Below are 26,154 nucleotides of genomic sequence, written 5' to 3'. Positions count from 1 at the left end.
CCGATCCGCCAATCCCAGCCCTCGTTACAAACACGTGGGAAAATAACGTCTCGCTAGACCAATCACAGGGCTCGTAAGAGGCGGTAAAAACAAGCACGGTGATAAGCCTTTCATGACAAAAAGTCGGCATTTCTAATGAAAAGTGGGGAAGGTTTTTGTCGTATTTGACGACATGTAGGACAAAAATATCATGTCTGCCTCCTGTTTCCCGTTCGAACAAACGATAGTGGCCCCGCCACGTGGAGTGACCGAGCAGGAACGGCGTATGATAGCGGCTGTGAGTGTGTAAGAGTGGGGAGGGGGGTACAGATGGCCAATGTCACACTTCTTTACTTTAGTATAGGAGTGAGTAGTGTTAGGTGTTGCAGGGGTGTGGCATTGTTTGCAAAACTGTAATTGTAAACTACTGTGTATAGTTTCAACCCAGTTTATTCCAAACATAAGTTTATGTTGCGCTGTCACCAAAGTAATTGAGTATAAGGGTGATCTTGGTTACATTTTTCTTTAAAAGTTCAATTATTTAGGAAATGTTGAATTTTATGGGTATGGATGAAATCTGCGAGCGCATCAATTTTCGTCCGTTTCCAAAAATAAAAATTTCGACCAAACTAAGAATGGTATAAAACAGCTGCATATGTCGTGACGTCCCAAAACATCAGAAAATACTAATTAAGCAGCATGCTAAATACCCACTTGCACATTGCAACCACTTTTTGCTTGGTGCAACTTACTTCTTAACTCAGGTTGCACAGGGTGCAACTTAGATTTTGAGCCTCAGAACTTGATTTTGTTCTCAATTTACTTGGAAGAAATAAATGGACCGAGGCAGCTCCGTTTCATGTCAGCCAAACATGTATGTATTGAACTTTTTTTTTTCAGAAATTAGTGAATTGTAGGTGGTGCAACTTTAAATTCAGTTGTGCAACCTAGTTTTTGCCCAGACTGTGCAACCTGGCTCAGAAAAGTATTTTGTACACTAATGTTGTATAGATGCCGAAGTCAATTCCAAAGCCAAAGAAAAAGGTCATGGCCGTTACAACTGAAAGAACGCAAATGAAGAGTCTATATGAGTGATTGCTGTTTTTGTTAACATCTAAGGCTACATTGATTTGATTATATGAAGGACATCCGCACATGCATCAATTTAAGTCTGTTGTAACAGTGGGGTTCAAGCGCTGCCAAACTGACCACGCCAACATCTCTGAGCTTTTTGGCGTTGTGGTTTGCACGTTGGATTTGTGATCTGGCTGCCTGTGTTCGGCGCGGGTTCGAATCTCAGGGGTTCAAGCGCTGCCAAACTGACCACGCCAACATCTCTGAGGTTTTTGGCGTTGTGGTTTGCACGTTGGATTTGTGATCCGGCTGCCTGTGTTCGGCGGGGTTCGAATCCCGGGAGTCAGGATATTGCTTCTTCTGTTCTACTCACCCCTCTGGTTGTTTCACTGTTTAAAAAAAAAGTTTCGAACCATACAGTAAATGATACAAAGCAGCAGTAAAAGTAAAAAAGGAGCAAATATTCTGAAGAATGAAAAAAAAAAAAAATACATGAGATATGCTAAAGTCATAAAATGCCAACGTCTATTCCAAGGTGAAAGAACAAAAATGAATCTATTGTTCGGTATACCTTACCCTCAGTCTGTTTTGTTCAACCTTCCTGACCACTTAGATTTGTCATGAAAGCAACCTATTTGTTACCAAACTTTTGCCAAAGTATATTGGGGTTTCTGAAGGATGTCATTCATATAGTCAATTCAGCTCGGCCTAAGGTACTAGTATGTAGTATTCTATGACTGTATTCTAGTATTCTATATACCAGGATGTAAGCAGGTTAAATTACTTCTGAATATTTAAATAAGCACTATAGTAAAATTACAAATTGATATGTAAATTAATCTTTTGTCTTCCACCTGCTTTCTGCCTGCCAGTGCGTCAGTGCGACATCGCCGTGATCACTCGTAGAGTCGTATTGTTCGCAATACAATACTCTGTGTGTTAAGTCATTTTGTGCAACCTTCCTGACCACTTAAATTTTGTACTGTAAATGCATTTAAGTTCGCGGAGATTTGATTATGCGGTAGCTTGGAAATGGACTTTTCGCGGTGGTTTTAATTTTGCAGTAGCACCATACACTGTAGTCTCTTACTGTTATGGATAAATGATCGCGGTGGTTTTAAATTCACGGTGAAGCGGCCGCCGCGAAAACCGCGAACATAAATCCACCGTTTCTGCATTTACAGTACCACATTGAAAATACAAATTGTTTTTCTCATCTTGAAGAACAGCCAGTAGCTACCCTAAGCGTAATGAGACTGTACTGTGGTTGCACTGCGGGGTGGTAGCATCTATCCTTCCTTCCTTTGTGTCTTCCTTCATTTCTTCCTTGCTAAGTTCCTTCTTCCCTTCTGACTCCTGTAGTTTAGTACTTTTGGCACGCTTATATCAGTTTTGGGGTTCCCTGTTCTCAGAGGATGTCACTCATGTATTTGAATCAATATTTATATTTATCCCATTTTCGAATATTTCAGAGGGGGTCTTTATGATGTGGATGGTCTTGTAGGATAAGCTATCATATTTACCATAGGTCATAAAGCTTTGCTGGATGCCTTTCTTAATGTAGCGTGATATATATTATTAGCGGTCATTACCAGGACCCACTCTCTGTCAGACAGTAAAGTTGGATTCTTCAATTTCAAGCCCCCCCCCCCCCAAAAAAAATTTTTATGGCTGTAGCATAGATCTACTGTTTCAAGCATTTCTACTGTAGCTCCCTCTATAGTAAAGTTGAAAAACTGCATCCCCTTTTTACATCTTTGTCTGTTAAACTGAAAGATCCTTTATACTGTGTCTTTTCAGGCATTCCATGAATATGATGCTGGACAGAAAGGATATCTGAACAGAGAAGATGTCAAAGTTGCCACAGTTTCCTTATTTGGATACAAGCCCTCAAAGGTGGGTCAGAATTTCACATTGCCACTTGTTGCATTACAAAACATCGACTATTTTAGTTGCTAGTGGAAGTAATTTTTTTTTCTTATGGTCCCACATACGGGTGGGTCCGGATCTGAACCTGAACCTGATTGTGGAAACTTGTGAATGGACGATACTCAAAAGAATGGTTCATTTCTCTACAAAGAAATTTGTTTTGTGGAGCACTAGTATTTTGAATCCCACTGGTGTTTTAAAATTCTACAACAAGAGTACAAGGCTAATTGCCTCCGTACAATTGACTGTAAAACTTGGTGGAAGGGACTATAGTATAGACTCTACTCTACTTCGCTTTTGCCATTTTCTTTGACCAGTGGCCCAAAAACGTGTGAATGCCTGATGTTATAATCTGTTCATTTTCCAATAGGTCCAACATCCAGTTCACCAAAATTGTCCGTTTCGCTACGTCACGCTGAAATGGCCAATGGGGTGTGACTCTCGCTATTTGAGAGATGTGAGGTACTAGTGCAAGATTGCAAGAGACTTGAAGGTAGATTTGAAATAGCGGCTCCATGAAGGCCGGGATTGGCAAATTTTGAACTCTGAGCGAAGTTTCCGGCGGAAAATTAGGGCTTACCAAAGGCGTAGATCCCCAGAACAAGGCGTTCATTTTCTAATATTTTTACTAAATGGCCTGTAACTTACGGATTGTTTTGTTTACCCCAAAAATCAAGTTGCGCATGGCGCAACCTGACTTTTTTAACAACTCTGGCATGGAGAAAAACTACTGGCGCAGCGAGGGTGCCCAAGTGGTTAATTCGAGTCCTGACACACTATAAACAGTTGCTTTTCTGCTATTCTGTCGCGAAACCTTGACATCTCTCACGTCTGGAATTGTCCAAATTTTGGACAAGGGTGCTGATTGGTCCCGACTCCCTACACATTTATAAGCAAATTAAGGAATGCAATCAAGCGCTCAGAGTCAGACAGGCATTCTAACACCCAAAACACACTCTTTCCGCTTTTGTGTTGGAACGCCTGTTCGACCGACTGCTCTAGAACTTATTCACTGATTTGCTCATTTAACTGCAGAAGTCCTCACCAAAAGGTTTGAATATACAGTTCTCCAGATGGGTAGGAGAAGCAAGCACAAGGGGATTACTACCCAGATGGAAGCCAGGCTAATGTACAAGGGAGCTTCAGGCATAAGCCAGGGCTCGAAATACTGGGTGCATGTGCACCCAAAATTGGAGCTTTGCACCCAATTATTTTCAGTAGGTGCACAGGGTGCACCCAAATATTTTCTTAGGTTTATGTATGTAAAGATATCAAAGTATACTAGGAAGTCTAGGATACATCATATTCTTGACATTTTAGTATTAGAAAGATAACAAAAATGTCTGTCATGGTACTTGTTTAAGAATTTGATAGCTTGTAACTAAGTTTTGCTATTAGGTTATTACTTAGATTTAAGTGGTGCACCCAAAAAATTTTTGGTGCACCCAATTTTCAAGCTGGGTGCACCAGTGCACCTAATCCCAAAAATGAATTTCGAGCCCTGGGCATAAGCACATTAAAGAACCCAACGCACTTATTGAGAAGAGCAGGGTACAAGGGTGCCTAAGCATTTGCACAAACTTTATGAAATTTGTATGAAGCTAATGTGATATGTATGAATCATTATGCGAAAACGTACAAACCTTATGTGATACACACAATATCATCTTTTCCCTTTGTCGATGATCGTTACTGCCATCTTGAATTTGCCGCTCCGTCTTTCAGGTGACCCATTCAGCAGTTGGCCCGTTTGCATATTAAGGTTCATGTGAATCACATAAGATTCACAGTGATTCGTACACATGTATCACATAATGTGCATATGTTTTCGCACGGTGATTTGTGCGCATCACTTAAGATTTGTGCGTATCACATAAGTTATCGTTTTCGCGTTATCGATATGTGACGCGTCACTGACGGAGACTGTCGCGTTGCTGACTGGTCAGCGTTATCAAATGACGAGCCATTTATATGCAGGCCGCGGTAACATCACAGATTAGTGGGAGGAGAACTAATTTGCGTCATGCTGCACAGAAACTTGCTGATACAAAAACTGAACAGTGGAAAGAGACGGCGATCTTGCCTGCATTTCAGTAGATCGAATCATACAACCATTTTCTTCTATTACTGCTTGCTAAGAGTGGAGTTTTTTTTTTTTTTTACTTTATCAATTACTTATTTTGCTCATCAGCTCTTGTCTGTTGATTATTGTTGTTCCAATAGATTTCATCACGAAAGTAGCATTCCTTTGTACTTTGCACCACTATTAGGATGACTGGTTTACCTTTACCATATTGCCTTTCACAGTTTGAAGTGGACCAAGTCTTTAAGAATGCTACAGAAGTGAATGGTGAACATGGTGAGTATTGTATGAATTATTGTTTGAATGAAACTATTACAGGTTTTTTACGCCACTCTTGCTGTGGCTTTAAGGTTGCACCAAGTTTGTAGTAAAGTTTGTACAAGACGTATGCAATGGAAGCAAGCAGAGAGAGTCAAGTCAAAGTTTATTGCACAACAATCGCTACGGGTACAAAGTAAGGCAAACTTAAGCATATTGTATAAGACAACTAGCTACGAGGGTGAGTCAAAAAGTAATGCAAGTTGTTCTATAACAGGCTCATTTCCTAATCAAACGAGTTGAAACTTGGCACAATGGTAAATGCATACATCCTCTTGAGGGAGAAGGTTACTGGAAATGGTTGGTTGATGATCTCTCCACGGGAACTCTAAACCACTCCTCCTTGTCGATATTGATGCATGAAAAGCTGCTTAAGTCTACAGTTAAGTCTACTGTCTTAATAGCCTGAGTTAGTTTACTAAAATCCTAGTTAGTTTACTAGGGCTGCCACATGGGAGACCTGGTGAAATAAGTTAGTAGGCTACTGTCTCTTAGACATTTAAGGTGACACGAAATATCTATAGTGGTTGTACTGGGCAAAGTAAGTGGATGTGAAAAAGTATAACATTATGTAGGTCTACGGTCTTCTTGCTGCACTTGTTTACAACCATGTAATGGGGTCAAACCAGGACAAACTGCGATCAGGTGCACAACCTATCAAAGAGAAGGCTGCGCAGAACAGAGCGCATGGGCCTAGGAAAAAAATGTTGTGTTTCCTGTTTAAGTCCGGAAAGAATTAGGGTCAGTAGGTCTTTTTTTTCTTGTAATTTTTTTAGGCTGGCCAAAACTCTAGTGTGACATATTACAATAACATTTAAACAAAGTAAACTGAAATGCATGAGGACATGTCAAACTTGCATGCCGTGCATAAAATCATGTACAATGTAATTCCCATTTTATGATTATATGATTTGAACACAATTTGCATCACTTAACAAAAGACCTAGTACAGTACCTGTAGAACCAATGTAGTACATGTCCCACTGTGCGACGAGTGTGCGTACATAATCAGGTTCGGGTCAGGACCCTGGCCTGATCCTCTGAAACTGGATCGGACATGGACCTGAATTTTCCATATCAGTGCTGACCCCTATTGGACTATTGGTTTTCAGTATACATGTTAGTCTGCCAACTCCATTGATGCGTTAGAAATGTGTGGGAAAAGTACATTACAAAATACATGGACAAAATTGCATTATTGGTATTGCTTTAGCTGCTGCAGTTTGTTATGTTGTCACTAGATGGTGCCTTCACTTGCATATACAGGGCTTGAAATACTGGGGTTTTGTGCACCCAGGTGCACCCAAAATTGGAGCTGTGCACCCAATTATTTTCTGTGGGTGCACAGGGTGCACCCAAATATTTTCTTAGGTTTATGTATGTAAAGATATCAAAGTATACTAGTATACAACATATTCTTGACATCTAAGTTAGAAAGATGATGGAAATGTCTTTCATTGTACTTTTTAAGAATTTGATAGCTTGTAACTAAGTTTTATTATTAGGTTATTACTTAAATTTAAGTGGTGCACCCAAAATTTTTTTAGTGCACCCAATTTTTTAAGCTGGGTGCACCAGTGCACCTAATCCCAAAAATGAATTTTGAGCCCTGCATATGTAATAATATATGAATCAATCAATCGTTCGCTATATATGAGCTAGAGTAGAAATCTTTTTTTAATGCTCAGAAATCAGTATTACATGGTAGGTTGGACTTGTGCTGTTCATTGACAAAAGAAGCAACAACAACAAAAACAATAACACCTGAAAAGTGGCCTTATTCCACCAAGAACGAAAATTATTTAATAAAGTGTAAAGTAAAATTAGATTCAAATCATTACATCTTTGTAGACTCAGATTAAACCAAAACTATAACTTAGTATAAGTATAACACAAACCATGTCTTTCAGCACATTTATTCAGCACACACATGCCTTTTAGGTTTACAGTAAAGGAATATCTTTTTTTATATCTGCCAATGTGTTATATCAAAGTTGCACAAACATCATTCACATAAGACACCCTAGTTGAATGATCAAACCAGTTTTACGCCTAAGATTTGTTGTGACAGTCGCAGCATTTCCATTTTGTTTTTTCAGCACAGACTTGTATTTCTGTTAAAGTCTGCTAGGGGGCATTCCTGTAACATTTGGAATCTATGCAGCAAACAGTCACTAGAAAAAAAATCTCACGGCTAGTTAGGGATAATGACACTTTTACTCTATGTGTACTCCTTACCACAGCTTCAGCCTAACTAGTTGATTGTTCATTTGGGCTGAATGACAAGGAATTTCTTACTGCTTTAAACACATAGTCATGTATCTGTTGTTTTTTTTTAACATTTAAAGTTTCTCAAAGCCTATTTTTCTTGTTGTGCCAAGAACAATGTTGGTTCATACTTTATTTTTGCATCTCTCCAGTACTGGAACTAGACCCCTTCATCAAGGTGATGTCTTCCAAGATGGTGGCACAAGACAAGGATGAAGAAATCCGGCAGGTGTTCCTGGCCTTTGACACACACTGTAAGTAAATGTACCTGTTTAACTGTTCCTGTCACTAATGAATTTTCAGGACTTGAGTTTTCAAAATCCAAAAGGTGCTTACTTTTCTTGAGGTTGTTCCTCTGGCAAATCAGAAGAGGACCTCAAACATTGATATTTTCTTGCACTGTTTAACATTTTTTTCTACCGTATGGATCAAATGTATCTCTACTGCACTGCCAAATTTGATCGATTTTGTTACCTTTGTAAGGGACTGGCAAGTTTGCAGAAACAAAGCGTTAATGTTTGGGAAAGGGAGTACTTTGACAAATTTGTACAAAGAGTCATTGATATTGTACAAAAATTACTGAGTATAAATTTGAATTTGTCATGCACATAATGTGTTCAAGATTGGTTGAGAAATTATTCATAGTCATACTTTATTTGAGTTTTGCCATTTAACATTTCAGTCCCACAAATTTGTCTGTGACTTGCCCCAATTTGGGTGCATTTTTCTTAGTTCATGTTAATTGAGAAAATCAGCGACGACATGACTAATTTGTGTTATTCACTGATTCCACCCCTTACAGTAATGCCCCCTAGCAGACTACTGCAGAAATCCATCAGTAATTGTACCACTTATAGATTTGTCAGTTGATGATTATAATAATTAAGATCTGTTCAGAATGACCATAAATTATGGTATAACCTCCTGTAAATTTGTCCAGGCCGTGGGTTCCTGACCTTAGATGACCTTTTGAGGGCGTGTTCACAGGTGGCCCCCCACATCCCCAGGCACAGGATGGAGGCTGCCTTCAGGTAGGACTGATAGAGCAGCTACTTTTGAGGAATATAACTGGAAAGCAAAGACAAAACAACACCACTTCGTTGTAGATCTGAAGCAAAGTTGGTTTACTTTTCTACACCGAAATTGGAGTTACCAAAATTTTCAACTGTCTAATTTACTCAGTCAGTTTTTGTCAAGAAATGGGAAATCGACCACTTTAATGATGTCACATTATGCATATTGGCAATGCTAGCCTCACTGCAGTTTGTTATTCCCATACAAAGAGACAAGGTATACAGTTTGTCTGCATTTTTTTTTACACAACGAAGGGTAAATGAATGACTAATTTGCAAAGGAGCAAACATGAAAATTGTAACCATTGTGCTAACCAAAGAGCCTAATGAAGGGTTTTCAGTTTTTTCTAATGATGTGTAATTATTGTCTACAACAGTGTCTGTTTCAGTTACACACTGCTATCAGTCAGTAGTATCACTGTTGATCCATGAGTTGAAAACAATGGTCTTAAGGTGAGGATACGATCGCTACTTTGGAAAGTCTTAGTTGGGGGTAAAACATCAGAACCACCTCCAATCCAAAACAAAATTGTAATTTCTCTAACATAGCTACATGTATGATACCACTTACGTAGGGTTGGACAAGTCCACTAGCCCGCAATTGTCCCAGGCAAGTGAAAGTACTGATCAGGCGAGTGTATGACCTACCCCACTTGCCCGAATGGGCAAGTAAGATTTTTCCATGAGTGAGATTTTGATATACTTGTTACTTTGCACAGTCATGGCATCAAGCATTGGTCAGTGCAGAAAAATGGAGACCACTATAAAAGAACTCCATTGCTAGAAGTGAAAACACATTTCGGGCAAGTGAAAAGTTGGTCCAGGTTAGTGAATTTTTTATGTACTTGCCCGATAGGACAAGTGAATTTGAGAAAACTTGTCCAACCCTGTGACAACTACTGTAAATACATTTAAGTTCGCGGGGATTTAATTTCGCGGTAGCTGGAAAAGGGACTTTTCGCGGTGGATTTAAGTTCGCGGTAACACCATAGACTGCAGTCTAATACCATAATAGAAAAATGTTCGCAGTGGCTTTAAGTTCGCGGTGAAGTGGTCATCGCGAAAACCGCGAATATCAATCCACCGCGAACATTTCTGCATTTACAGTATATTAAAATGCTTATAAGGTTTTTGCATTTTATCTATGGCCTCTTATGATATCTATGTTCCATACTGTTTCAGTTCTTCAACAACACTCATAGCTACATCATTACCTGTAGTGTCCCTTCTACATAGTACAATTGAGGCTACCAAGCAACATATTTACCCATTTCTTGGTATTTTGTCGAATATTATCAGAAAAGTTGCTTTTTTCCAAAATCAGGCAAAAATCAATGAGTGCACTGATGTCGTCATCCATAAAATTCATTTGTTGTGGCCTTATATTTTCTGTCATGGTTTACACAAAAATCTTTTTGCTGACAAACAAGATACGAAATTGAGTCAGCCCGGTGTTGTGACGTTTTATTGGCTAGAGGATCAGCTGGGGTGCGCCGGTAATGTCATCACCACATCCTTGTTACCGGCTCACAGGAACAACAACAAAGCCATCTCACCTGACCTCCCACCAGTTAGCCTCCAAAAGCACCCTTAATCGTCAACACACGCTGCCGTCACCATGGCGATTCTCAAGGCTGTGCCAGCATTAATCCACAACACATCCCAATTAGATGTTAAGGGTCTATACCTTTTCACCTTCGCAACAATGGAACACAGGATAAACAGTCGTATGTCAGTGCAATCAGACAGCGGCGTGGAAAGATTTCCTCGAAAAATGAGTCAATGCGTAGCCTTTAGAATGTATGTATTATTGTTAACAACAGTGGTAATCTATAGGTGGGGAAGAGGATTTGTTACTCCACATTCAATGCATTTTTGCAAGTATCTACTCCATCCTTCACCTTTAAGTTTTTCTTTTATAAACGTAACATGAAGGTGCAATTTAGAGACCTTAGAGAATTGTACAATGCCAGGCTTGGCTATACTGTATTTTCTCAATTTAAGTACAAGAAAAAACAGCTAAATTTGCATTTAAGATTTCTTCTCTTTCCCCAGGTAGATTTGTATAAATCGTTAGACCTTCATCTTCACAATGTCCTTCCTTAAATTTGTGACTAATGCATAAGTGTTCTCCATTGGCATTGTTTCTACAAACATGTGAACTGTAAATGCAAGTTACAAGATTGCTCAAAATAGAAGAAAATGTTGTACACGAAAACATAATGGTGTTATAACTTATATTCCTAGAACTGTAGCACGACCTTGATTGAACTCTTACTGTGTGCAAAATATTACCCCGGCAGTGGAAACCTTCATCAGCCAGATGCTAGGTTTAATAGTTTTGTTTCCAAATTTTAAGAATACTATTCTGTGTAACCATTTCTAATACAGTCAAACCTGTCTATACCGGCCACTCTAGGGACTGGAGAAATGTGGCCACTATAGCGAAAATGCTGATCAATTGACCATGAGCAATAAGTTAGGTCTTTCTCACCAAGTAAAATTGTCTTGATTGTCTCAAAGTTCAACTGACCCTGCCAAAGTCAAATCTACCGAAAATGATTGATATCACCATGAGCAGTGTTGGTAAATTCGCCGACAAAGAGTTGTACTCTGACATTCAAGGTACACATACTCGCAAACTACAATTTTAAACTCGGCGCAGGGTGACATACTGCTGCCGTATTCTTGCAATAGGCAGTGTTTCTGTATCTACCATACGGCACCGGAAATCAGGTGGCCAATACTGGCCATGGCCGCGTTGGACAGGTGGTCGCTATAGACTATTTCTTAATGCTTAGGTCAATGGGAAAGATCCAAAGGACTGACAAAAAGTAACCTCAATGGCCAGGTGGTCGCTATGCAAAGGTGGCCACTATTACAGGTTTGACTGTATACTCACTATAGCAGTGCTCGAAATACTAGTACTTCAGCCAGGTTGCCCAGGCAGCTACCTGAGTCAGAAGCCGCTCCTGGTTGCCCCATTTCCAACTAATCCAAGTCATTACTTTCTTTAAATCAGCTACTTATCCATTATCTTTTCTTCCAGCTACTTATGTTTTATCTTATCAAGAAATAGATACAAATTTTATGCACATATAGATGGGGAAAGCGGTGTTCCATCTGCAAAATTTTAGGTTGCCACTGAGCTGCCTGAGTTTAAAATTAAGTTGCGCAAATGTGGTTGTGTTTGCAACTGGGTATTTGGAGCACTGCTCTAGCCAACAGAAATAAACAGGATGAGGAGAAAGGTCATGTTCAGTGTTGCAAACTGAGAAGAGACTGTTCTGACATTGCCATGGCGATTGGTGTGTTGTTTATGATGGATGACCCTGCGGCTGTGTTGGTAGGGCAGGCGGAGGTCAGGTGGAGGATTGATAACACAACATTAACGACATCCCAGTCGACAGGGTTAATATGGTCACGGCAAAGTCAGAACAATAAATCAAACTTTCTACCCTTTCATCTGTCATAATTGCTAGGAAAGTAACGCAGGTTTTAGCTGTTGACTTGTGGTATAATTCATGAGTTCTCATTTATTTCAATATAAAAAAACATACTTTTTATGGGCACGTTCCATATGAAATTACAAGAAAAATATTAGTATTGTTCATTACAAGAAAAATGCTAATATTATTCATTCTACATTTCCTGTTCTTTGTGTAAAAAGATTGCCAAGAATATCGAGACACTTTAAGTATTATTTTTTATGGCCATTACAATTGCAGCCCTTGACTTGTGGTCCCATTCACGAGTTTTGACTTCCCATTTATTTCTGAGTAAAAAGCATGCTTTTTATTGGCAGCTACAAGAAATGTATTGATATCATTCATTCTACATTTACTGTTCATTGTGTAGAAAAGATTCCTAACAACAAGTAGACACCTACTAGTAGTCTTTTTATGGCAATTACAAACCACTATACTCTCGCGCTGCAAGAGGCACTTTCCCTCCTATAGCGCATGTACTACGTAACCGTACTTATCCAAACTACCCAAATCATCTGCTTGTTTCTTCAGTTACAAACTAGCTGCCACCAGTTTGAGACTTGAGATCCACTAGAATTTAGTCAAGCTGCATTTTACTGACAGTGCTAGTTAGGCCATGTTGATTTGATTGTATGGATGACATCTGTTGATTTAATTGTATGGATGACATCAACTTTCAGTCCTTTCCAGAAATAAAAAGTTTTCAACCATGCTTTAAATCATACAAAGCAGCTGCAAAAGTATCAAATATATGCACATAGATAATGAAATTATATATCAGAAGGCATATACTAATTAGATGTCAATGTCAATTCCAAGGTCAAATAAGAAACAAAAAATTAAGAATCTACTGTTCGTTATTCGTCATTTGTTCAATCTTCCAGGACTTTTTTTGGAGGCCAAACTTTTTTATTTGCATGCTCGCATCAGTTTTGGGGTTCTCAGAGGATGTCATCCATATAATCAAAGCAACATGGCCTTATAGGCAATGACAAAAGTATTTAAAAACTCTCTTGGTTTCCCCCACAGGGAGGTGGACAGTGATGGGGACAGCAGGGTCAGCTACAGGGACTTTGAATACATGATGAAGTACAGCCTTGATGACAGGATGTGAACTCTGACCTCAAGAGCCTACAGTCATTTCTTATCGGAATATTTGACTTCTCCAACATTTAAATCCAGCAGTGGATCCAAGAAGGTGATCAAAGAATACATGTCCGTTACACATACACAGGTTTTGGTACAAGTCTGGTACTGTACCTGTACCTGAACAAGTTTTCAGTATTAGGCCACAGCAAGCGAATTTTGTGGGTAACATCCTATGCAGAGTGCAAAAATAATGAGATAGCACAAAAAAAACAATGTAATTAATAAGCGTGCTGATGTCATCCATAAAATTTACTTGCTGTGGCCTTAGGTAAAGCCCTGAAACTGAAATACTAACAATGTTTGACAAGATTATATATTTCATATAATTTATATACACGAGTATCAAAATGCAATCCTCTGTTCATGTGGCAGTGTTAAACATGCTTGTAGTATACATGTGCCTAATTAACCTACAACATTCCAGAAATAACTTATTGTCTTCAACAAAGAACTATTATTTTTTTACATAATTGCATTGCTGTTTGGCCTTGGCTTAAATGGTCACTTAAATGGTACCAAGGACATTCTGAAGGCTGGAAAATGGGCAATTTGACCCTATCAAGGTGACTACCTACCTTCAAAAACCTTTTTTGTTACCCTTGACTGATCTGACTTGTATTACCGGGTATCTGCTAGGGGATTTACACGTATACCTGATGATATCTGAATGGAGATTAATAGTAAGTTTATAAGTTTTCAAAAGTCTTGTACAAACTCATTTTACAGAAAAGATGTAAATATTGTACATAATCCTCAGGAGTAAAAGTGTTCAATAAGCAAAACTAAGTTGTATGCATGTTTTTTTTTAATGTGTACTAAAAGGAGAAATGTAGGAATCTTTATAAATCTTGACATCAGCACTGGGCCCGTTAGCGACTTTAATTTCCGAAATACTTTCACCAACAGTTGCAAACACATCCGTTCTCGGCCTCACTCTAAAATAAGGTGTGCTACTCAAATATTGGGCTCAGTAACACAGTATAAATACTTAATCAATATCCAGCAGATTTCAAATCCTTGTTGTTCATTTTTTTTCCAGACGACACGCTTTTGAAAATCAGTGGACGAGTGATGAAAAATCAGAGCTGACTGTGTGTTTAGTTCTGTTCATCATGCTTTGAAATCTACAAACTAAAGACATTGTTAAAATGTTTGACAGTTTAACTGGTAAAAATAAAATGTATCTGACTTTTGGCAGAGCTGATCAGAAGTTAACCCGCATACCTTGGGTCGCAGCTCAATTGTCCTTCTCTCTCACTAAACGTTACTGATTTTCAAAAGGGCGTCGCCAGCAAAGTAATGATCACAATGATTTGAATTTTGGTACATGTTCATAAAAGGCTTTATACTTAACTATGCCCCAAAAGGTGAGTTGTTCAGTCACATTATTTCTGGGTTGGTCCCAGAACTTCCGGATCACCCTTTGTACATGTGACTATGTATGCTTCACACATTCGTTCACAATAGCGGATGCGCCATAACAAAACAACACACACGTCATGAGGCCTTGTATGTTACGTGCGATGACATCAGAAGTGCACGGCCCAAGGTCCCTCTGCTGGTAATTAGAGGGTTTGTATTGTGCTGAAGGATTATGTGCCAGACAAGGGTTCGGTAGGCCCACCGGCTAGGATACTGTAAATACAGTTATGTTCGCGGGTATTTACTTTCGTGGTAGCAGGAAAATGGAGTTTTTGCTGTGGTTTTAAGTTGGCGTTATAACTTATAGTGCCATACACTGCAGTCTCATACTAAAATGGATAAATGTTTGCGGCACTTTTAAGTGGTCACCGCAAGAAACGCAAACGAAAAGCCACCTCAAACATTTCTGTAACCATTCAATTACAAGATTTTGTCAGGGTAGCAAACCTTTTGAAATAAAGTATTTTTAGTGTACCAGTTGATGAATTTACAAAAAGTACAATGGCCCTCCTGAAGTTATTCAATGATACTATTTTTACTTTCCTCTTACTTAGCTCTAAATCTATTTTTTCTTCAATTGAGAGAGTTTTTTATTGTAGCCAAATGCATTTACAAACATTTCGTTAGGGTAGCTAACCTTTTGAAATAAAGTAAAGTCACTGTGAAATAAAGTAACGACTAGTGTACCATTTGATATTTATTCACAAAAAGTACAATGGCCCTCCTCATGTTGTTCAATGGTACTATTTTTACTTTCCTATTAGCTCCAAATCGTAGGTCTGGCTATTTATATCTGAAAAGGCATTTACTTTCAGGAAGTGTACTGCTAATAGGGTGTACTGTCAGAATACCACAAATGGTGACAAAAGGTATTTGCATTCAATTACATGGAAAAATTTGGTGTAAATTCAGAGCGTCACTGCACCAAATACTCCAAATAATGTGATTCTTTTTTAAGAATCTTTCACCATTTTGAAAATCTGTGAAACATGCTCTTTGGCCTGGGCTTGGTGTAACAGATTCCTACCACTACCAGACCCGTATTTGAATTTTGTATTAGGAATAGAAGAAGTCATGACACCAGGTCAGATCTTGCTGGTAACGGTTGACCCACTAAAGTACAAGCAAACGTACAACTTGAATACAAAACCTTAGCTATATCACAGAAGTGATGAATCAAATGCAATGGTCATTACAATATATATTAGAGGATGGTAAATAATAAAAGATATGAAAATAAATCATGGGAATCGATAACAAAATTGGCAAGATATGTCAATGTGTTGACATGATTTTTATGAAAAGTGATCAAATATAAACTACAGTGGTCAGGAAGGTTTGGAACAATTAACTAGACACAGTCACAAAAATGGTATGCCAAATGATAGATTCTTCATTTATTTTCTTTCACATCGTCTTTGACCTTAGACATGAATTTGGCATTTTATGACGATACATCACGATAGTATCCATTTTTTTATATTTCGTTGCCATCTACTGCATATCTTTGCTTATTTCATAGCTTCTTTGTACAATTATAGTATGGTCGGTAACTTTTTTTTAAACAACTGAAAATTGTTAAGTTACCATGGTGATGTGACACCACCCACACAGAAACCCATACAATATCTATCTATTATGAAAAGCCACTTATTACGTTATAGGTATCTAATTCTGTATGTCAGAAATCCTATGACATCTGATACAAATGTATATGGAGAAATTGGTGTGTCAAGAAGGCAGAGCCTCTGAGTGCTTTTGAATTTTGGAAGAAATTTTACCCTCTAGAATCCTAGAATCTACTCTGTAAAACCTTAAACAAATATAACTTGGTATACATTGTGCATGCAATTCTATAAAGTGTGGAAAAGTTGGAACAAGACAGGCAAAACAAGAAAGCTTCTGAAAAAAGCTGGCCGGTGCGTATTTTGGAAAAAGCCTGGATGTTAAACAAAATCACATGGAAAAAGAGTTCGAATTACTGAATTGGTCTGTCTTCTATTAAAAAAACATTACATGAGATTTGTCTAACAAAGAAAAAAAATTGTTACAAGTGGGGCTGCAAAAGCAAATCGCTATGTCCACCAAGCGCGTAGACCGCTCGGCCACGCGAACACCATTGCGTAATCGTGCGTATAGAAGGGCTTTAAGAAGAGTTTGGTTAAATTGACCGATCCATGCATGCATCCATGCAAACCAAACCGTTGACGGCTTCTCTCGCCTCTAAGCCGGTGCTACTCACCGCAAAAATCATTAGAAAGAGCATATTATTATGTACCTTTTTTTCATGTCTTTTTTCCAACTTTTGTACAAGAAACACTGTGCTGAATTTGGATGGCCAAATTACAGCTTTGTCCCCCACTCAGTTGTACGTGTCAATGACAGCTCTTTGTCAGTGAGGTCTTGATAAGTCGAAGAGCGACCTCCATGAGTGCAGCCCAGACACATGGTGAGAATGTCTTCACTACAAAGGTGATACTCCAGACATCATGTCAGACAGTGGTGGCGTGACGGATCGATGATCGGCGTGTGCCAAGTTTTACCTGTGACTACACTGACCAGGTGTCCATTTAGTGGGTATGGAAGAGATCCAACATGTATCACAAGGTAAGATATGATGTTAACTGTTGACACTCAGGTAGTGATAGACTTTTTGGATAGAAAACAGACAAGATGGTGGTTTAGGTCTGGAAAAGCAAATGTGTTTCCAGATAACCGACTGGCCCTAGCAAAAATCTGCTGACCCTAACACTTTTAGGGGTCGGCCACCGGCAAGGGACAAACTTTTTTTTAATCTGACTCTGTGATGAAATTCAGAACAGACTGTATTTCACACCAGATTTCAGGTCCATGACCTGAAGCACTAAATTCTTTTCCTTGGTCTTACTTGTAAATGTAGAGAAGGGTTTGAGTTGCATGTCATATTCGTATGCTTCTTTCACACATTCTTTAAAACCTAGAACAGAACAGAACTCCATCGAGAGAAAAAAGGTCCCAAGTGGTTGGATATTGCAATTTTGCAGACCTGCTACCGTAACAGGAAAAAGTGTAATGCCGGGCCCGTTATGAGTTTCTACCGTACTGCCTGACTAACTAAAACTGTGTCTTGAAGAAAAAATATTTTGCTAGGAGTTTGGCCCAGATATTAACCTTTAATAATATAGCGATGACTGCCTCTTGGCCTACAATTCCATTTTCTGTCGAATTTTATGATCTGTACCCCCCGTGGGAAGGCGTGGTGGAGGCTACCGCCCGTACCAGCGGCCTGGATTACGCCGTTTATGCCCGTCGCAATCGGCGTCCGATCCGTCCCAGCAGCCTGGATTACGTCATTTACGTCCGTCGCAATCGGCGTCTGGTCCGTCCGCAGAGATGTCTGTTCCCAGCGGGGGACCCGCCCGACGGAGCGCGGGAGCGTCCGGCTGCCCGCTTTCAGACGCCGTCTCGGACGTCCCGAACGTCCGACCGGACGCGTCTAAAGTGCCAATCTAGACGCGTCCAAGCGTTTGTTATGCCGTTCGGACCGTCGTGGACGTTTCGTCGGGCGTTCAAAAGCCCGTCCCATGCCGTCCGCCGCCGTAACCGTCCAAAGCGTCCCAATAATTTAAGACGCCTTGGACGGTTGTCGCAAACGGCGTTTCGCCGTCTGAGACGCTTGAATTTTCACAGAGGTTAAGTCATGCTGGCTTCCTATGTTTCGTATGTAGCTGATATTTGTATATGTCTGTCCTTGGTGCTGATGACTTTCCAGTTGTTTACCTTCTGTATTAGGCAATATTACTTGAATTATATGGATGATATCCGTGTGAGCCATTTTCATCCATTTTGAAATTTGAAAAATTTCAATCTTACCATAAATTGTACAAGCAATGCAAATGTATGCCATAGGTTGCAACAAATACCAGAAAATGCCCAATTCAATTCGAAAGTAAAGAACATGTGACAGAAAAGAAATGAAATCTGTTGTTCATTGTACCATACTCTGTGTTTAGTCATTTGTTCAACCCTCTGGACCACCTAGATGTCATATTGAATGGAACCTTCTGTTTTTTTACAAACTTCTTTAGTTTTTATTCACATGCTCACATCAGTTTGGGGGTTCCTGTATTGTCTGTAAGACATTATCATTCTGTATAATAAAATCAACATGGGCTAATTGCACAAATTTTCTTGCAAAGGTGAGAAAGCATATTTACTCTGTTTCAAACATTGTGTTTTCATATTACCTCACACCACAAGCTGTTGTTGGGTCTTTCTCACTCAGGCAACAAATCACATTATTCTTCCGATTTGCACAGGAATAATTGGTATAAAACATATTTGCTTTGCTTGAGGAAATTTTCTTCGGGTCTATCAAATTACCAACAAATGTGTCCATTTGGAAAACATATCAATCACTCCATCTATTAAGGACACAAATTTGATACTTTTAACCTTGCTATGCTGTGTTAAACCATGTAACATGTTGCTAGGGTAACGCACAACCTATCTAACCAGTGAATCAGAAGGAAACTAAAAATAACTGTAAATGCATTTAATTTCGCACAGTAGTGGGAATATGGAGTGTTTGCGGCAGGGTTGTAGATCTAGCCAGCCTGAAATCATTTTCCGTCCCCTTGATTTTGAATGGAAATCCTATCGAACGGTGAAGGTGCAGTGCGAGATGTTGCAGCGAAGGCGCAACCTTCTTAGGGGTGACTGGGCATGCTCCCCTGGAAAATTAGACCATCTGAAATTCTATTCCTGTATTTTTAGGCTTAAATTTTGCTGGTAGATTAAGCTGTTCAACAGTATCTGTTTTGGTGAAAAATTACACGAGGGTTTCAGGCTGGATTTTTTATTGGAAAGAGGACGGAATGGGCAAAAGTTTTTTTCGTCCACAGCTGCAAAATTTCGACGGAAGGACGGACACTGGTTACAACCCTGGTTCGTGGTGGTTTTAAGTTTGCGGTAGCGCCATTGACTGGAGACTCATACTATAATGGAAAAACGTTTGCAGTGGTTTTAAGTTCGCGTTGAAGTGGTCACCATGAAAAATGCGAACATAAAACCACAGCAAACATTTCTGCATTAATACAGTACTTTCCTCAGATCTGACATATTTGTTTCTTTGTTGTTCATTGCAAAAGGTTGTTGTTAGTGAAATTCACCATATTTGGGCAGATTATGTGATTAGCCATTGGGCCACTGGAAGTTAATTTGCTTAGCAGGCAATAAAGAACATGGTGGGTAAAAAACACTAGATGCCTACTTTTTTAAAGCGATCCGCATAGACCTCCAAGTTGGAACATTGGAGCACTAAAACCTGGCATTACAACCAAGACGACGTTTATTTCTGTATTCAATAATACACTTAAATGGCAATTATTGGTGCTTGTGTTAATATCTGGGGCAGAATGGTCTATATATGCCATACTGCCATCAGGAAAGAAAAAGAAAACAACAATGTACATAATTTACACCATGTAATGTTAGAATGTTACGTGTTGAGTGAGAGAATGTGACATGTATATAAAAGCAATGATAAACATTTACAATGTATTTTTGCACTCAGTTGTGTCGACCATTACTGGAAGATAAAGCATTTCTTTCTTTCTTTTCAAAATTAGGCTTCAAAGCGCATGATAGAAAGTCATCCATAAAATTTACTTCCTGTGGCCTAAATTAGAAAACTACTTGCACAGGTGTGGCAGTTTAGCGTGTCACAGACGTGGGATTACTGTGAGCATTGTGCCTCTGTGGTCTCACTTGCCTAATGTCTGTGATTGTCTATTGTCAGGTCTGTCACAGGTAATCAGTTAATGACCCCTTGCACAGGTAAATACAGAGAAGGGACGCGCCATCGAAGCTGTACAGCACCTTTTCAGACAATCATCTTTTTTTAGATACGAAACTGTATTAACACTCGGCGACATTCACCAATCCCGGCATCAATCATGTATTTTTGCTCCCAGCCATCGTGTCGCCAATTCTTCAGACATTTTTTAGAATCCGTCTATTCTAGGCGATGTCTCGTCGGTAATACAGCTATAGGCAAAATTGAGCAGAAACGGTTTGAATTGAGCTTTTCCTGGCCCAGACTAGCTCATCTCTGGCGCATCTGCCGTAATTACTCCTCTAGGGAAGGATGGATGTGTCATCCGACCCTTCTTCTGTCCCTCCCCCGAGCTTTATTGTCTACTGTCGGTCTCTGTCAATATGCTACAAAATGAGCAACTCCTGAGACCTGTCAAATGTCACCTGAAGCTATACTGTCATCCAGGGAAAGCACCTATGTTATATAACATACTGGTAATCAAACATTGTGACTTGTTCTTAGATCCTTTTCTATAAAGTTTAAAAGGTAAAGCCTGTAAAGGTAAAGGTAAATAAAAGTAAAGATAACGGTAACGGTAACGGTCAAGTTCAAAAGCAGACAAACCTGAAAAAGAGGAAGAAGCATGACACTTTTTTTAACTAATCACACCTTTAATTGAAAGAAGAAAATAATGCAAATACGGTATATGACAACGTACTAGTATACTAAGTTTTTTTAGGTGGTCTTCTGATTTACCTGAGCAATAACAAATAAAGTACGCATGACAACAACTTGAAGCACCTTTTGGATCTTGAAAATTTTACAAATTGTGCACTTTGATTGAGAAAATATTGCAATGATTGAAGTTCTTAACAGCATCTGCAGTAATTATTGCTATTGTTTGGAGCAAGGACATTACAATGTATATAATGCCCATGCAATTACACCTTACTACAGTTATGACTGTTGTCCCAGGTTAAGTTATTACAACAATGTTTACTGAATCTTCAACAGTGTTTACTTCAATCTGACGACCAAACTTTTGTCATCTTCCTGTCACACACCCGTGAGACTTTGGGTCAACCTATGTGCCAGTGTCAGTACATCAGTAATTTGACCTGCAAGTAGCCGCTAAGCACTGGAAAATGATGACTGTTATCTCCCAGGATTCTTGCTGTGACTGGTGCGGCAGATATTCTTTAATTACAATCATCTTCCGTGACCCCCAGGATGAGAGTTCAGCCGGTAATGTTTGCCTGATCGTTATCTAAATACAATAATGTGGTAGTAAGTAGGCAGATGATATAAACAGGTGCCACCCCATTGCTCCCGCTTGTGTGAACATTTTCCTTTGTGTTGTCTGTCTCCGTGTTGACTCGGCATGGTCGGCATTCTGGGTGTGACAGATTAGAGTCCGTGTTGCCAACGGTGACGACAGACATTGCGGTGAGCAAGCATTCAGGTTAATTGACTGCATCATTACAGTTTTGTCAGATTTTGTTACTATTGGTCTGATCCATTGAAAAGTTTACCAATGGACAGCTATAGAAGATGACAAGATGTTTGAATTTTTCATCTGATTTTGATGTATGAAAAGTGCCTTGCTAACAATTTTAAATTATTTTACCATAATAATAGTATTCTATTGCTTGGATTACCTTGAAATGTGTCCTTATTAGTTATGTATATTACATGGCTTGGATTACCTTGAAATGTGTCCTTATTAGTTATGTATATTACATGGCAGTTCAGATGACCACAAACATTTGCTTAACTTCCCGATATCTAAGATTTGAATAGGAACACAGTTCTTTTCTGTTGAACTGCATTTTGCTATATTGTTATTTAATAACATTACTTCATCTGACAAATTCTTTGCTGTCATAAACTAGAATGGTTTGAAATGATGTGCCTTATCGGTCAACAGCTATAATTTTACAGTTACTGTTGCCTTTGAGAGTCACTTCTTTTATCGCCTCAATCAAACCCACAATGTATTGAAAGTCCTGTCAGATTGTGTTAAAGATTTGAAATTCAGTCTGTTTCAACTGTACTGCATTGTAATGTTACATGAAATCTTTGGAGCATTGTACACAAAAAGCTGAAAAGATTTAGGTGTTCCAGGTATCCTTTTGTGTGGTACCAACTAGATTATTAAAGCATACACATCAGATTCAGTAAATCCGCAAAATACAAACATGTATCTTTCTAAACTCAACAGTAAAGCAATCATATCTAATTTCTATAAGAAATACTTTTAAAAAATGATTAAGATGAATAACAAATGTCATGATGAATACCAGACTTTTTCCTGTATGTTGGTCATAATCCAACAAGTCTATCTGTATTTTGGTGTTATCTTTCCATTGTTGTTAAGTAACACATTGTCATAGTCTCAGGTAATTTGATTACTACCTGTGGCCAGGGCAAGTCGGTGATTTGGTAGAACCACTTGTACAAATGTATGAAAGGATCATCTCTTTGGTGTGTCTGTGCTTTGCTGTGATGGCTATTTCAGCACCATGGCAACTAGATTATGGTAACATCTGTAACAGTTTACGTTGCCATTTTGAGTGCCTCTGACATCGAGCATTCGTCTTAAGCATGCAGTAATATGTTGCTTGCTTGGAAGGGTGGTGCCATATTTGTGACACTATGATACGAAGGCCTTTTGGATCATTGAGGGTTTAGATCTATGAACTTTTGGATCAGTTGTATGTGTCGAATATGCTACATGTACATGTATTGCATGCATCGTACCATTTCCACTGCATGTTTTCAACACAGATTATCTCACCTATAACCGCTATCACTAATGTGAAAGATGTACACGTGGCGTTGTCATTGCCCAGTGATCTGTTTGTACGTGTTGTTATGACAACAGACACTGTCGAGCCAACCCGACAAAGCTAACATACCTGCCCAATAAAGCCTGTGATTGAGCTAATGCCTTGATAATTGTAGTGCTAATACTGCCTTAAAATGTGTGTTTAGGGATTATCAAGGTTTAGTTAGGAATTGTGCAGATAAAACCCTCAAGGAGGATGGCAAAGGTAATGAGGAAACTAACCTTGGAAAACCTATTATACACGTTGTTGGCCGATTGCTATTGACTGTACAGAAACTGTCGCAACTGCCTTGGTCATTGTAAAAATGTTGGGTAACATGGTCAGTGAAAATGTGAGGAAAGAGCCCATGTTGGTGCAGTCTTTATCAATCGTCAGATTGCTTAGTTGATTGTACAGAGCCGATTGTGGCAATTGCTTCAGATATTGTAATAATTCTTGGTAACATGGTCAGTGAAAAGCTGAAGGAAAAGCCAGTATTCAGGTGCAGTCTTGCTGAGAGCAAAATTACTGTAGAAGGTATCATATAAACAAAGATGATACATACTTGTGCATGCATACTCTTGACTACTTTACTACCCAATAAAACCACTTAGGGATCAATAAAAGCTGGTCTATGTAGACAGGTGGTCATTATAGACAGGATGTCTAATGCTTGTGTGAATGGAAAAATATGAAACCACCAAAAAGTGGTCACATTGGCCAGTGTTGGTCCTAAGATGAATGTAGAGGACCTGGTGGTGACTTGTATAGAATTTTAAACATAATTTCTGACTGGGTATCAAAGAGAAAATAAGTAACTGTTCTGCACAAATTGCTTTGCAGATTTCATTATGATAAATGCTTTATTTATGGTAGACACAGTAAATAATAAGTCCCCTCGCCAACTGTTATTTGATGGGTTGCCTTGTTGAATCTTGCTGATAATGTTCAAGCAGGTGAAAGAAAACACACTGTTTAATGACCCATAAAGGACGGGTAATGAACTAGAAAAGAACATCCATGGGTTGATGTCGGACAAAGGCCACGGCATTGTCAGGACTTTTAACAGCATGGCAATATAATGGTACTAGATGGCTTTTACCAAATTTAAAGATGCTTATTTTTACCAAAATCCTTCCTTGATAGAGTGTGAGAAAAAAATTCTGATCACCCTAACTGACCTTACCAAAAACCTAACCACCCTAGCCTTTTTTATGACCAATATCACTAGCAATTATAGATCTAACATCTGGGTTATGAAAATATTTTATGATCATTTTCCAACATCTTCTCATTTCTTTTGTAATAGAAAATTGTGCTTGTGCAATGTACATCACATACTGTATTAATAAAACATGATTTGGAAAATGCCTGTGTCCTGGTGTATTTCAGTTTAACACTGTGCTAAACAGTACTGATACTATAGTGATAGATCACATTTGATGAAATCTAAAAACGAAAAAGAAAACGAAACTCTACCTACTGACCCTTATTTTTTTTCAGGGCTGTAATTGGAAAAAACAATATTTTAATAACTAATGTTTACACAGAGAAGGCTTTAATAACGTGTTCAGTATTAAGGATTCCATCCTGGCAACAGCATAATGAGCAATCATAAATCTATTTATAGACATTTATCCAAATAATTAGAGAGAATTACCCAAGGGGATAACGGTTGTTCTTGGTAATGGATGGATGGTTGCGTGGAGAGAGGTGGCAACGGCTGACGCACGAAAACAGCGTGAGCGTAACTAGGAAACGGATGATTGATGTGTGCGAGGACGACAGTCGCTATCATTAGATCAGGTTTAGATGGGGATTTGGGACATCGGGTAAGGTGTGATACCGATTCAATATCCCAGCATCATGCCACTTCATTTCTTCTTCCCGCACGGGCAGGTAAGAAGAACCATTAGCTTTACCTCAGCGGTACCTGTGGACTGTTATCTTATCAGCGGTACTTACCGCTGTAGGCAATAGCTAGTGTTTGAGGTACTTGGATGAACTATCGGTACAGAATTAGTCTACCAAATCATGGTTTCGCATAATGTGACATACAAAGTAAATGCATGGGCAGTGTCTGGAATTTGCTCTTTCTATCTTGTCAACTGAATTGCTTCATTCGTTGGATAGTAAGAAACCAGCTCAAAATATCTATTCTTGAAAAATAATTCATTGTTCAGTTGATAGTTCCTTTCAACCAGAATCTATCTGGATAGCTGTGTATAAACTTAGTATACATATTGCCGCCAAGATGACTACATGTTCGAAAATGTATAGTTTATGTAAGGTCACATCAGATTCATTATTGTAGAATTTCAACTGTCATGATACATCTCAAGTCTGTCGTTGACTTGCAGTACTGTAATGATAATTTAACGATATGCACCGCAGAGGAATGACTCTAAGTAGGGTGAGCAAAGTGCAACCTCGGAGTGCCTCTACAGAGTACAAATCAGCGTCAGACAGGTAGTTTGAAGCCCAATCCTCCGGGGAGGGGAAGAGTGCAAATGTGATGTTTGCAAGGATTCACTGATCAATGCAAATCCACTTATCTGATGGGGGCAGCAGGCTGGAAGGATTCCAGGGCAGATCCTGTTTTATGACTCTTTCCCTATAGAGGTAATGGAAGCCCTGATGATTGACAGTCTGGCCTGGGGGATTATGTCAGAAATTACCTTTTCGCTCTTTCTTCTGAACTGTAGTAACCTACATTGTACTGACGTTAATTCTTACTCATATATAC

General features: G+C 39.0%; 1 protein-coding gene across 2 annotated transcripts; it reads left to right on the top strand.

The window, feature by feature from the left end:
• The first annotated feature begins 32 nt into the window (after positions 1-32).
• On the top strand, positions 33-15,263 carry LOC118429338 (EF-hand calcium-binding domain-containing protein 11-like). 2 transcript variants are annotated; one of them, XM_035839822.1, is made up of 6 exons: positions 33-277; positions 2,854-2,949; positions 5,290-5,341; positions 7,804-7,905; positions 8,592-8,682; positions 13,242-15,263. In XM_035839822.1, exons 1-6 carry the CDS (start codon positions 191-193, stop codon positions 13,324-13,326), a joined length of 513 nt encoding a protein of 170 aa, XP_035695715.1. In that variant the 5' UTR covers positions 33-190; the 3' UTR covers positions 13,327-15,263. The 2 variants fall into 2 exon arrangements, with proteins under 2 accessions (XP_035695715.1, XP_035695722.1); XM_035839829.1 differs by lacking the exon at positions 2,854-2,949.
• The last annotated feature ends 10,891 nt before the right edge of the window (positions 15,264-26,154 follow it).

The sequence above is a fragment of the Branchiostoma floridae genome, chromosome 1, assembly GCF_000003815.2.
Source record: "Branchiostoma floridae strain S238N-H82 chromosome 1, Bfl_VNyyK, whole genome shotgun sequence".
In the NCBI taxonomy this organism is placed as follows: Eukaryota; Metazoa; Chordata; class Leptocardii; order Amphioxiformes; family Branchiostomatidae; genus Branchiostoma; species Branchiostoma floridae.
The sequence above is the reverse complement of the archived record's forward strand: the minus strand, read 5'-3'. Positions and strand labels throughout refer to the sequence as shown.